The following is a 13,606-nucleotide window of genomic DNA, read 5'->3' as shown; positions in this document are numbered from 1 at the left end:
GTTTTTCTGCTTTTCCCAGGGGAACAGCATCTTCCCCGTGCGGGGTGCCCAGCCACAGCGCTTCCCAGCAGGGCTGGGGTTTGCCCGGCCAGCTGGGGCTCTGCTCCTGCACCAGCAGCCCCCCGAGGGGACGCAGCTGATGACAGCAGTGCAAGGAGCTCTGCCTGCCCTCGATTTGTAGGGCAGCCCCCAGGACCCCTCCTCTTGCCTGTCTGCCCTTCAGAGAGGGAACTGAGCTCCTTCGCCAAGGGAAAATAATCAAGTTGAATTAAATCAGCCGCTCCCTGCGAGCGTGAGCGCCTCGCCCACCTGCTCTCCTCTCCCCTTCCCAAAATGGGGAAGCCCCTAGAAACCTCTTCCGAGGGAACTGCTTTTGCACCACGCAGCTTTTTGGGTTCCTCATCCCCAGCCTGTGCCCTGCTGGGCAGCAGTGACAGCACCCATCCACCCATCCCTCCCTCCGGTCACCGCGCACCCCAGGGACCTTCCCATCACCCAGCTCCACACGAAACCACAGCATCACCACACGTGGCCCCTTCCTTACGGGGGAAACCCAGCAGATGCAGCAAACAGCCTTCAAATCCGTGCTTCCCCCACAATTAAATTCTCATTTTAATCGCACGACGCAGAGCTCTTCACGTGATTCCCCCCCCCCCCCCCCCCCCAGCCCGGGGCTGGCTGTAACGCCGGCGTTTCGGCGGTCGCTGACAGCTTGACACCAGCAGCACAAAGCAGCTTGTTCTCCAAATCTCGAGTTTGATCTAAATTAAAAGCAGCGCAGGCTTCTGCGTTAACCAACCTGTCAAAACGTATTAAAAATAAATGCCTCCCGGGGCCTGCCCGTGCCCGGCTCCCTACCTGCCGCGCCACCCCTTCTCCACCCCTCACGCTCCTCTTCCAGGCTGATTTCCCCTGCGATAACCCCAAATTGAGCCGTTTCTAGAAGATTTCTTTGCATTTAGATAAAGCCAGAGCTTCTCTGCCATATGATTCCCCCATAAACGCGGAGATTCGGATTAGTTCTGGTTCATTGGGGTGCCGGGGCTGCCTCCCGCCCCGTGCCAGCTCCTCTCCAGTGGGCTGGAAGGGATTGCAGCAAACCTGAGCCCCCCCCGAGGCACCAGCGATGCCCCCCCGTGCCCCCCAGGACCCACTGACAGCACGGGGAAGCTGCATTAAGGGATGCCTGGCGCAGGAGCTGTCAGCGCCCATCTCCCTCTGCGCATTAAGAGCTTCAAAAATGAAGTAGGGGGAAAAAAAAATATTAAAAAAAAAACATCAATTGCATCTCTTGGGTTATTTTCCAGCCTGTTTTGGGGAGGAAGCTGTCATTTTGCTGCCTGGCTGCGCTGCTGAGCGAGGATGCTCGAAGGGCAGAGCTGAGATGGATGCTCCAGGAGGAGCCTGGAGTTCCCCTCGGCCCCGTGCTAAGCTCTTTTCTCCTTGGGGGATTTCACACCCCGCTGCTCGGTGGGCAGGATTAGGATGGGATTTACATACAGGTGTGTGTGTGTGTGAGCAGAGCTCAGCCCCCGCTCCAGCTGGGCTGCGGGGGCTCAGCCCCAGCCGCGTGCGCTGGGAGGGGGATACCAGAGCTGTGACCCCATCTTCTGCCAAGGGTTTGAAAAAAAACAAAAAAAACAAACAAAAAAACATGTCTAAAAAGCACAGGGAAACAAAGAAAGGAGAAAAAAAATATCCTTTTCTTTTTTGCTCTCCTCTCTGGGAGCAGGAGCGCCCACCTCAGCACCCAGAAAGCGTTTTCGCTTCTGAGTTTCTCTGTGAGAGCCACCCAAGCCTGCTTTTCCTAGGAAAACAGGCTATTTTTGATAGTTTCAGTATTTACCTGGTTCTTGGAAGTGCTCTTCATTTGACAGGGTTCTGGACAAGATGAGGATGAGTGCTTCTTTAAATTGGTCAAAGTGGACCTGCGGAAAAAAGAAGGGAAGAGATCAGCTGGCACAGGTGATTAAACATCAGGCTAATGATCCTGCAGAAGAGTGGCAGCAAGGCAAACACCCAAACAGATCACAACACCAAGCCAGGACCATGCCTTGGAGAAACCACAGCGAGCAACAGAGGCACAGGCAGTGCCTTTGAGCTCCTGGAGATGCCCAGCAGCCCCACGTGCCAGAAAATACTTTCTGGAGCTGATGGCAGAAAGCTGCAGCCCCTGCTGCTGGCCTGGAAACACCAGGTCTGGAACACGGCTATAGGAGAACCAGGGAGGGATGATCTCAGTGCTGCTTTATCCCCCTTCCCTTTTCCATCTGCATCTTCCCCAAAAAAATCTCTTTCAGCCTCTGCCACGAACAGTTGCAAGGGGGGTAGAGCCCCATGGGGAATGCGAGCAATGCCAGCCCCGGCACCGCGAGGCGGAAACGTGGGGACAGCTGGGGAAGCTCTGACATGGCACAGCTGGCCACCACGACTCCTTTGGGCTGCAGAAACCTGAGGGGGAATTTTTGGCATCGAACAGAAGCCTTTATATTTAGAGAAGCGGGGGACAGGCACCGCAGTGAGGAGGGTGGGGGTCCGGCCACGTGTGCGCTTCACCAGGACAGTTGACAGAGATAGGAGAAGATGCTTGATAAAGAAAAAAACTTGAAATTTAGAATAAATGGGCAGGAAAAAAACACGGGGCAGGTTCTGAGCAGGAACGAAGGGGAAGGAGGAGGGGGCTGCACCCTGTGCCCCCCGGCTGCAGCTGCGGGCCAGATGGCTCCGCGCACCGCGATTGTGCCGTGACCGTGGCCACGGGAGCCCGAGGAAGATTAGGCTGCGGGGCCAGAGCCTGTAATGCTGCAGACCCCTGGATTTAAAATGCAAATGGGCAGCACAAGACAATGGGCACGGCTGCTCCGTGGGGCTCACAGGTGTCCCTGGTGTCCTACAGAGGGAGGTGGTGCAGGCATGGCACTAAGGAGAGCCCGCGTGCCTTCAGCGCCCAGCTTTTGGATGAAGGTGTGAGAGCTGGGGGGATATTTTTCTTCCCGTTAGACCTGCTGGAAAACCTCGGGCACATCCTAAGAGCCAGGAAAAGCAGCATCTGCTCGGGTTGCACACTTGACCTTGGATGCTGCACGCCCGTGCACAAAGAGAGAATTGCAGCTGCTAAAATTAAAGCTGCGCTCGGAACAAGCCAGGAGAGGAAACCCACGGCACAGCAAAGCCACAGAGCCTAAAATATCTCTTTTTAAAGATCCTTTGCCTTGGCTTTGCTGTGGCAGCCCCCTGGGGTGGCAGGATCCTGCCAGAACAGCCTCTGTGCTCTGCTGAGACAGCACCAGCAGCCGAGGGAGCCGGGTAAGGACAGCACCAGCACCAGGACAAAGCGCTTCTGAGGCTGCCCCAGACAGCCGAGCCAGCCCCCTGCCAAAAGGCTGTCTGAACGCGAGGCAGAAAGCCCTCAGCAGCGAAATGCTGGCAGGGTATTTAAAGTTTAATGCTCCTTTTAGCATGCTCGGCTGAACCCGGGGTATTTTGGAAGCGGCAGCTCGCGCATCTGCTCCCAGCTGCCCCCCGGCAGCCCCTGGGGTGCTCGCTGGGGGGGCACAAGAGCCCAAATTGGCCACAGGTGGAGGTGGGATCAGGGTCAGGGCCACGTCTCCTGGTGAGCTGCAGGGGGTTGGGGGCACCGGGGGCTGCCACGGTGCCAGCACACGGGGCAATTCCCCCAGCCCAGCCAGCACAGGAGGAGAGCATCGTGGTGTTTTATCCTCCTGCTGCATTGGGAGCATCAAGCCCCGGTGAGGAGAGCATTCCCAGAACAAGCAAATCCGAGACAAACGAGACAAATGACCCCACACAGACACAGAGCCCAGGGCAAACACCAAGCACCGGCTGCCCAGCGGTCCCAGCACCTCTCAAGGCTCAGCGCCTGCTTTGACACCAGCTTCCTATGAAGCCAGCGCCTTGTTAGCACTAGAAAGAGAGCGCGCATGTGCCGAGCTACCTGCTGCTTTTTTCCCTGCTTGCCCCAGCAATGCAAATCAGCTGTCTGCAGCCGTGGGCCCTGGGGAAAGCGAGCGGCGACGGCTCCTCGCAGCTCCCTGATCCCCACTGAGCCTTCCCCAGAGCCCCGTCCCCACTCGTGGGCTGCTTCCCACAGCATACAGGGGGAGCTCTGGGTGGGATGGGATGGGAATGGGGCACCCTGATCCCAAATCTCCTGCTTGGTGTGCTAAAAGGCACCATGTGTGACGGGGAGCGGCTCGCCAACACCGTGGCGCACCACCAGCATCGGGGGACCCCTGAGCTCACTGTCCCCAGCTGGGGACGGCCACCAAGGCCAGCCCCGTGTCTGGAGGTGCCCGACTCGCCCTGTCCCTGCTGCTCACATCACCCAGCCACCCACAGGCACCACCACCACCACCGTGCTGTTCCCAAACGCCACTCCGCGTTAGCTGCTAACTGATGGGTATCGTGGGGAGGGGGGGCTGCACGCATGGCCCGGGGCCCCAAGCAGGCAGCCTGCCCGGGGAATGCCAGGAATTGCTGCAAGCATCGCGTGAGGAAGAGGCATTTGGGATGGTCCAGCTCTGCTGCGAGGCAGGATTTATACAACCCTGAGGGACCCCAACCAAAGCGTGCGCCGCTTAATCCCCAAAACGCTGCATGGAGCCGGGGGGGGGCACCACGTGTGTCTCTGCTCCCCGCAGCACCCTGCATTTATCCTCACGGCACAGCCCCGGCACAAAAGGCAGCACGTGGCCCCGCAGACAGCACGCTCCCCCCGGTGCCCTCCCGTTCAACGGGGCCCCTCCAAGAGCACCAAAACAAAGGCGGCTCCGCCAGGCGCCACCATCTGCGGCACTGCGCTCGATGCTGCACTCCCGATGGGGTCCCGAGGAAACCCGGGGGACCCCAGAGCTTAGCCACGGGCTGCTGGTGCTGCTAACGAGCACAGGCACCGGGGAGACGCAGGGAAATGTCAGGAGCAGGTTGTTATGGCAGGGTTGTGAGCGCGAGCCATCCCTGCAGACAAAGAGAGGGGAAAAAATGCTCCTTGGGGTCCCTCGCAGGGCAGCCTGCAGGGGTTGAGCTCGTAGCTGGAACGGGGTGAGCGTGAGCCACAAAATCAGACAACAGCAGCCATGTGGCAGGAGCCTGAGGGGGCCGAGCAGCACGGGATCTCTCTGGGATTGGAGCAAAAAACCACGCTGGGAATGCAAAGGTCGGAAACCCCCCTGGATCAGCTCCTGCTTCCATGCCGGCCACTCCCACGGTCAGGAGAAGGGCTGCAGCCACGGGGCGAGCAAGGAAAAGGAGGATTTGTTCCCTGAAGGAACCAGTTTGCTTTGTAAAAGCTGCGTTTTGATGGGAAACTGGAGTCCAAACAACTCAGCACAAAGCAGCTCTGCCACAGGGAGCGTGCCCATGGGGCTGACAAAACCGGTGCCCACCCCGGCCTTACCCTGCCTAGGAGGTTGCCCTGGAGCAGGGTCTGCTGCAGCGCCGGGGCCACCTCCTCCAGGTGCAGCACGTGGCACAGGTCGGTGAGCTCCTCCTGCCCCAGCGAGCCCGTGCCCGTGCTGTCGAAGCTGTCGAAGAGCTCCTTGAGGCGGGCTTCATACTGGTCCTGCTCAGCTTCATCCATCCCATAGCCTGCCGCGCTCACCTGCGGGGGGAGATGGGGATGGTTAGGGCTTCCCACAGCAAAGCAGTGCAGAAAAAAACCCCAAGGGCTGACAGAGCAGCAGCCCATGCCACCAGTTTCAACCTCATGTGTGTTTTTTTTTTTGGATATCTGCACCCTGCCAGGCAGCAGCTCAGCTACGGGCACGCGTGGCCCCCTTGGCACACGGATACCATGGCACAAGAAGGCACAGTGCAGACACCCCAAACCAGCACCTTCCCCATTATTTGCATTATTTGCATGCACGCAGAGCTGGGGCAACGCCACGCAGCCCCGTTGTGCTGAGCTGGGCTGGATGTCCCCGTGCTGGGTCACTGCCCTGTCCCCACGCTGCGGGGACTCGAGGTCAGGCCCTGCCCGGAGGCAAAGCTCAGAGCACTGCGCCAGGAGAGGGACGCAGCCAGGGCAGCAGCAGGGCACGGAGCCAGCCCCGGAGCAGAGCTGGATCATTTCTCCTCTGCTGCACGAGCTGACAGCCCCAGGAGCTGCCCTGGCACTGCCCGGGGGCTCGCCCTCCCCATCTCCATCGAGTCAGGAGCTGTGCCTCCAAAGCGGCACCGGTCAGAGCGCCCCAGCCCCAGGAATTGGTTTGGGAGGAGGGGGCAAGGAGAGAAATTCCCCATCCAAAATGCAGGATCTGGCTGGCCTCCGTTCAACCAAGTGCCAGCACCACTCCAGAAGCGCGCTGTGGGCTCTGCAATGGGTATCACGGGGACCCTGTGCCCAGGGATGCTCGGCCAGCCTCAGACCAGGGCCCAGCACTGTCCCAGTCTCCATCTGAATTTGTTTTGCCCACTCTGCCACATGCTTTCCAGGCCACAAATCCCAAAGGAGAGCTCATCTCCAAGCCCCCTGCCACGGCACAGCCACCCCCCTCCTCCCACCACCTCTGCCCCCACCAGCGGTGCTCACGGACACCCCAAAATAAGCAGGGATCGGCTGTCAGAGCACCACGAGCCATCAGCTTGCACACACACCCTGCAGCAGAGGTGTGACCAGGGAAGGCCGACCAGGAATTAGGGAATTTGGACACCTGCGGGGCAGGTGCTGCAGCCAGGACCTCGATGGGTTCGGGGTTTGGCTGGAGAGGATGCTCCCTGTGCCTGCCAAGGGGTGTGGGGTCCGTGGGGCAGAAACAGCCCAGCCTGGCTGCCCTCCCACCCCGAGGGGACACCACAAGGCCAGCAGCAGAGCCAGACCTCCCTACAGAGATGCAGCCAGCCCCATATCTTCACACCCAAGCTCTGCAACCTCCCTGTCCCCCGTTTTTCACCCCCCAGGAGCCTCTGGAGTTGCTTTAGCAAAGCACCCGGGGAGGGTGCAGACGCGTTTGCATTCAACCTGGGGTGCAGAGGAGGAGTCAGCACCCAAAATCCCAGCTGCCTGCAAGCAGAGGGAAGGCAGCAAACTGGTTTCTTGCTTCTCACACCAGTAACCCCATTTCCCACTCGATCCCAGGGTGCTGGGTACCAGCATCGCCGCCACCCTGAGAGCCCCCAACCTCCAGCCTGTGGAAATTCCCAGGCATTTTTTTAGCCTCTTCCCTTCAGGTTCAGGCACCTCCTGTCCCCCAGAGACCTTTCCCGACCCTAATTCCACACCGCCACAACCAGTTCCCCCAGTTAGGTAGGGCAAAGAGCTCAGTGCCACCTCCCGGCGTGTCCCTGGGCACCGGTGCTGCTGCAGTATTGGGGTCACCAGCCGAGCCCCTCACTTGGTGCTGCAGCAGCCCCAAAAACTGACCCCAGATGAGCCCAGGCATGCTCAGGGAGAAGGGCTGGGGAGCCCATAAAACCGGGGAGGAAAATAGGATGGTCAAAGAGAATGGGGTGCACAGTCCCTGTCTGGGGCCAGACCCCAGGTGAGTTTTTGGAGAGGGCACGGTGTCTGGGGCAGCCTGGCAGAGAGGCACAGCCGGAGCTCACCAGGCTACAAACACAACCAGGGAGAGACCCCACCACCCCCACACAGCCAGAGGGGGATATTCCAGGCTTTCCCAGGATAAAAAAAAACAGAAAATAAATAGGATCCCCCCCCCCCAGCTCCTTGCCTACCTGCGGTCAGTGGCGGCGCGCTGCCGGCAGCCAGGCGGTGCCGCACGCATCCTGCACACCCTCCATCTTAGGCAGCCGGCTGTGCAAGGTGACCCAAGATGCCTACTCCCAGCTGAATTATTCAGCAGTGCTTCAGGGAAAAAAAAAATAAGAATAAAACCACCCCACACTCTCCTACCTGCCCGGCTCGGGAGGTACCGGGGAGCTCCTGCCGTGGGCGCAACGAGGGCAGCGGCACCGAGGTGCCCAAAGCCACCCGAACCCACGGGCTGGGGGGATTGGCAGCAGGAGAAGGGCTGAGAAAGGAGGGGGGGGGGAACACGAAGCAGCAGCACAAAGCCCCGAATTAAAGCCCAGCCCTTTCATCTCGGCTCCAGATGGGCCAGCAGCTGAGATGCAGGAGGGCGGCTGGCGGGATAATAGCGGCGCTGAGCACCGGCAGCAGCTGGGCCAGGCTGCCCCGGCCCACAGAGGGGGGAGAGGGGCCCCCAGCCCCTCCGGGGTCACTCTGCTGGCATTTATCTTCAGCCCTGTGGGTCATTTTAAGTCCCCCTCCCAAATGGGCAGCTTGAGGAAACCGTGCAGGTTTAGGAAAAACGGGCTTTTCCTTCAATTTCTGCTCTGCCTACAACAAGTCCTCGGCAGCAAGGAATAATGGGACGAGGAAGTTTGAGCAGCATTTCTTTCCTTCCTTTAAATCCAGCCCCTCCAGAGAGCCAGATAACCTTCAGAGCACAGCACACCACGCAGAGGCCTGACGCGAGCACGTTCCCAGCTAAATTTAACTCAAATAATACAGGCTCAAAATCCTAATTACCACTGAGCACAGCAACTGCTGAATCGACATCAGCCTCCAAGCTTTAGCCTCGAGCTACAGAAGACGCACGCTGCCCGATCAATCCCTGCAACATCAGGTGAAGATGGCACAGCGAGCACAGCACCTTTTTGTGCCCACACAAGGGTGCATCAAGCCAAGCAGCACATTTGCTCAGCACAAGGCTCACGGAGCTATTTCTATGGCTGTATCACCAACGTTGTCTGTGTGCCTGCACCAGTGTGCCCTGCAAGGCACAGAGAGGTGCTGCTGTCACCTCCACCTTTGGTGGTCTCGGCTCAAACGAGGGGCTGACAATTAGCAGCCTGTGACCGCCCATTGGAGCCACATCTCGTGGCCACATCCAAAACACGACAGCAGCTCCAGGATGTGACCATTGTCACCCTGTGCTGAGGAACCTGGGCAGGTTAACAGCACCTTCCCTCTGCGCTTTGACACCCAGGGTGGTGGGAACGCAGCTGCCAAGGAAGGCCAGGACCTGGGCACGCTGATGGGTTTTGTTCGGGGATGCTCAGCAGCCACAGAAATGGGGCTCTGGAGCCAAAAGGCCGGAGCTGGATGAATCTCAACTTATTGTCTCCTTTCCCTAATGATCTGTCTCGCCCACCCCAGCTGTGGCTGAGCTGCGATTCAGTGCTCACACCACAGACCCCGACGCCAGCTCTGGGGAGATGTCTGAGCTAAACCCACGCCAGGTCCCACCCCACCGCGTGCCGTCCCCTCTCAGGGAGCTGTGGCTCCGTGGCAGGTCGCACAACGGCAAGAAGGCAAGGGAAAGGAAAACAACAAGGGGGCAGCGAAGCCCCCCGAGTGTCAGTAAATCACTTCGGCTCCGTAAATCACTTCGCAGCACGCCCGGCTCTTCAGGGGTCACCACCGCAGTCAGCCGTACAGCTGGCGGCTCCTCCTCCCCATTGAGCACCGCAATAATTTCCACAGCCTGGCACCGGGCTGCTTTGCACCTCAATGCCACCTTCCACCCCCCCCCAAAAAAAAAAACAACACAGCAACCCCCCCCCCTAAATCGGCGGAGAAAGGGGATCCTGTTAACCAGCCTCCCCGCTCCCCAGATTAGCGGCGGAGCGGCGGCACGTTAAGCGCCATAAATTTATGTAAAGAGCTTCAAAAGGCAGCGCAGCGCTTTGAATATTCACGCCACCTCGGTATTTGCATGGCAATGGGTCCTTTCAGCCAGCAGCCCGCACGCCACCAAGCAAAAACAAAGCACCCATCTGGCCGGATTTGCGCCGCGGCCACTCGGGGAGCCCCCGGCCCCGGGGGGGACCCGCGCTGCGCACCCGAAGGAGGTGATTTTGGGGATGCCAAGCGAGCTGCTGCCGGCACACAGAGCCCCCACGGAGCTCCCCCACCCCCCCCCGGGGCTGAATCACGGCTCCCCCCGCACGCAGGCACGGCGCCGAGCGCCCTCATCCCTGCGGCAGCGGGGCTGGAGGCGATGCGCAAGGACGGATGCGGCTGCGCCAAGCAGGGCGCACGGAAAAAAAAAAAAGCCTCGGACCCCATCTCCTGCGGCTGACCCTAAAAAAAAATCTCCGATTTGGGGTTCCCCCCGCTCGCCCCCATCCTTACCGTGCCGCCCACCGCCCGGGATGCGCCGGAGCCGCCGTGCCCATGGCTTCCTACCGGGGACCGGCTGCTGCTGCAGCGGTGGGGGGGCTTCGGCGGCGACAAAATCCCCCCCCCGCTGCCTCCAGTTCCTCCCCCGGCAGCTTTCTGCTGCTTTCACAGCCGGGGCAGAGCCGGCCCGGCGCCGCCTCCCCGGAACGGGAGGGCCCGGGGCGGGAGGGGGGCGCGCAGCACCTCCGGTATTAGGGGCGGCCCCCGGGGGGGGGTGGGGGGCGGCGAAGGGCGAAACACCCGGGGGTCGCGGCGGAGCGGGCACCCCAACCGCGGTGCCGCTCACCTGCCTGGAGGGCCACCACCCTCACTAAAGGGCTGCTGGGGGCTTTTGGCACATCCCAAGGACCCCCCCCACCAGCACCCAACCTCTAAAGGGTGGTGGGCTGCGCCCCGGGACCACCCCGGTGCCGGGGTGCCCCCTCCCCATCACCCCCACCATCTCCATCACCCGCCGGTGTTGGGGGTCCCCTCCTCACCGTCCCCATCACCCCCCAATATTGGGGTCCCCCCCACCGCTCCGAGGTCCCCCCCCGGCCCCAGCTCACCCGGCGCTGCTGCCGGTGCGCGGAGCGGTGCGGAGCAGGAGCGCGGCTGCCGGGGGAGGCGCCCGGTTCAAATGCGGCGGCGTTTATTGGGCCGCGGCGCGGGGGCGGCCCCGGGGGCGCGGGGAGGCCGCCGGCCCTTTGTGCGCCGGGAGCCGCCCCCCCGGAGCCGCCCCCGCCCCGCCGCACACCGGGACCCCCTCTTCTGCCCGCCCAGTATCGCGACAGCCGGTATCGCGACACGCCGGCGCCCCCCAGCCCGCGCGCAACGCGGGTCCCCCCCGCGCGTCCGTGCGTCCCCGCCGGTGACACCCGGGTCCCCACCCGGAGAACACCCCCAAAAAGGGTCCCTATTAAAGCATGGGGACCCTCCCGGCTCCCCCCTCGCCAGGGAGCTGGGGCTGTGGCTTGTGGCTTCTCTGATGGCTAGTAAGGGGTTGTGCAACCCCGCAACCCGCTGCGGCACGCAGACTCATTTGCCTCTCTGCTGAAACTCGAGGGCCGTGCTGGTCGTTAGGCACCTTCCTCTTCTTTAGGATGAACCTGAAATTGGTCTGAGGGTGCAAAATGTTTAGGAGGGAGGGAAGCAAAAACCTCGTGGCCAGATGAAGCCTCGCTTCAGTGGGAAACCCTACTGGAGAGCCACGGGGTCCTGCAGGAGAGCTGGGCTGGCCTGCTGTGCCACCCCACAGCTGTGGGGACACAGGGGACGTGGCACGGGACCTGAACACCCCAATAAAGTGTGTGGTGGCACCTGGAGCAGCCCCAGTTCCTGTGCATCCTCACCAAATGTCACGGCCTTCTGTGGCAGTGCCACCGTGGTGGGACGCATGGATGGGAGCGGGACCCCGGCCATGGGGCACGTCCCCACAAAATCGGGGTGAGGAGAGGGGAACGGGGCCTCTGTGAGGGGTTTGCTGGACAGATGTTAGCACAGAGGGCTTTGTGCTGGGGGAGGGCTCGGGGGGTTGTTTGACAACATTGCCATTTTTCTCTGCAGCTTTCTGCTGCTCTGACACTTGCTGGGGTCTCCTTTTTTTCTTTTCTTTTCTTTTCTTTTCTTTTCTTTTCTTTTCTTTTCTTTTCTTTTCTTTTCTTTTCTTTTCTTTTCTTTTCTTTTCTTTTCTTTTCTTTTCTTTTCTTTTCTTTTCTTTTCTTTTCTTTTCTTTTCTTTTCTTTTCTTTTCTTTTCTCTCCAACATTTGCTTTCTCATCCCCTGGTCCGAGCTCTTCCATTATGCGAAGCTGAAACCATCTGCCGCTTTGTTTTCCTGCTAGCCCTGCTTGTGCCAGGACCTCATCCCCTGCACCCTCCTCCTTGCTAATCCACGGAACAGCCCCGAAAACCCACGGCTGCCACCAAACAAAGGCTCTCAGCGCGTGCTCGCGTGTGCCCAGCGATGGGGCCAGCAGCCAGCGCGGTGTCCCCGTGTCCCCAGCCAGCTCGCGTGGCCTCTGCAGCGCCAAGGGCGCATCGCTGCGGGGCGAGGGGGGAGAATTCCTGACTCATTCCCAGGACCGGCTGTTTGCGGAGGCATCCTGATATATTTTCTCCCCCTTTTCCCATGGGAGGAAAGCGTGTTTGCAGAGCCCCGCCAGCCTATTTTGGGACCCCCCCTCCCCAAGGGAGCAGCTGCAGCCGAGCGTCGCATCCGGCACCGGCGCTTCGTGGGGCGAGCTCGGAGGAAGGAAACCTCTGCTCGCCGGCGCCGTCACGTGTGGCACAGGGAAAAAAAAAGCAGGAATTCGGGCAAAATCAGGCCTGCTGAGCCCAAACTGCCTCCCACGGCCCTGTGTGGGGGCTGCCACCCGAAAACGGGGGGTTAAGCCTCGTGGGTGTGCGCCCAGGGCAGCGGTGACCCCAAAAAGGGGCCACGGGGCCCTCCTGGCCTGGGTGCGTGGCCGGGTGGCACCGTGTTTGCTGCTCCCCTTGGCTGCGGGCTGCTTGGTGGGGCTGGGGATATGGGGTTGGGGATATGGGGCTGGGGATATGGGGTTGGGGTCGTGGGGCTGGGGGGTCCCCAAGTGCGGCCTCCAGTGCCAGGAGGGCGCAAAGCCGTGGAAATGGGAGGGGAAAATAACAAAGGGGGAGCTCCGCGCCCCGCCGCAGCGCGCTGCTGCCACCCCCAGGGCACCCGAACGGGGTGGGCTGCTGCGAGGGGACAGGGGGATATGGGGACAGGGGGATATGGGGACAGGGGGACGGGTACAGGGGGATATGGGGACAAGGGGACACAGGAATATGGGAAAAGGGGGACGGGGACGCCGGGACAAGGGGATATGGGGAGAGGGGGACACGGGAATATGGGGACAGTGGGATATAGGGACAGGGGGACAGGGGGATGTGGGGCCGGGCCCCGTGCAGCACCGGCAGCTGAGCGGGGACGGGGAGCGCGGCTCAGCGCCTCCTGCTGGGACCGAGAGGCAGCTGGCGTTATTTTATTGTATATTCACGTTTTATGTTATTTTATTTTATTTTATTTTATTTTATTTTATTTTATTTTATTTTATTTTATTTTATTTTATTTTATTTTATTTTATTTTATTTTATTTTATTTAAATTTAATTTTAAATTTAATTATTTATTTTATAATTCATCATGTTTATTTCTAATTTATTTTTATTATTTTTATTTTTAATTTATTTTTATTATTTTTATTTCTAATTTATTTTTATTATTTTTATTTTTAATTTATTTTTCTTTTTAATTTATTTTTCTTTTTTAATTTATTTTTCTTTTTAATTTATTTTTATTTTTTAAATTTATTTTTATTTTTTGTCTTTTTATTCCATTATTCATTTCCTTTTAATTTCGGTACTTGCACTCCCCCCCCCGTCCCTTTAACCCCTGCAGCTCCCCCCACCCCCCAGCCCCACCCCATAGGGGGCGTGTCCAC

General features: G+C 59.5%; 1 protein-coding gene across 1 annotated transcript in view; it reads right to left on the bottom strand.

Annotated features, from left to right (window-relative positions):
* The window catches only part of NIN (ninein), a gene marked incomplete at its 3' end in the record, with an annotated part of 48,656 nt that extends 43,042 nt beyond the window's left edge, over positions 1–5,614 (bottom strand). Inside the window, exons 1-2 of the mRNA XM_084288569.1 lie at positions 5,417–5,614; positions 1,847–1,928 (exon numbers count right to left, since the gene is read on the bottom strand). Coding sequence (XP_084144695.1) covers positions 1,847–1,928; positions 5,417–5,599 — 265 coding nt within the window. The 5' untranslated portion in view covers positions 5,600–5,614. The remainder of the gene's footprint in view (positions 1–1,846; positions 1,929–5,416) is intronic.
* Positions 5,615–13,606: the final 7,992 nt, after the last annotated feature.

Source organism: Netta rufina (genome assembly GCF_964035555.1).
Source record: "Netta rufina genome assembly, chromosome: 5".
In the NCBI taxonomy this organism is placed as follows: Eukaryota; Metazoa; Chordata; class Aves; order Anseriformes; family Anatidae; genus Netta; species Netta rufina.
The sequence above is the reverse complement of the archived record's forward strand: the minus strand, read 5'-3'. Positions and strand labels throughout refer to the sequence as shown.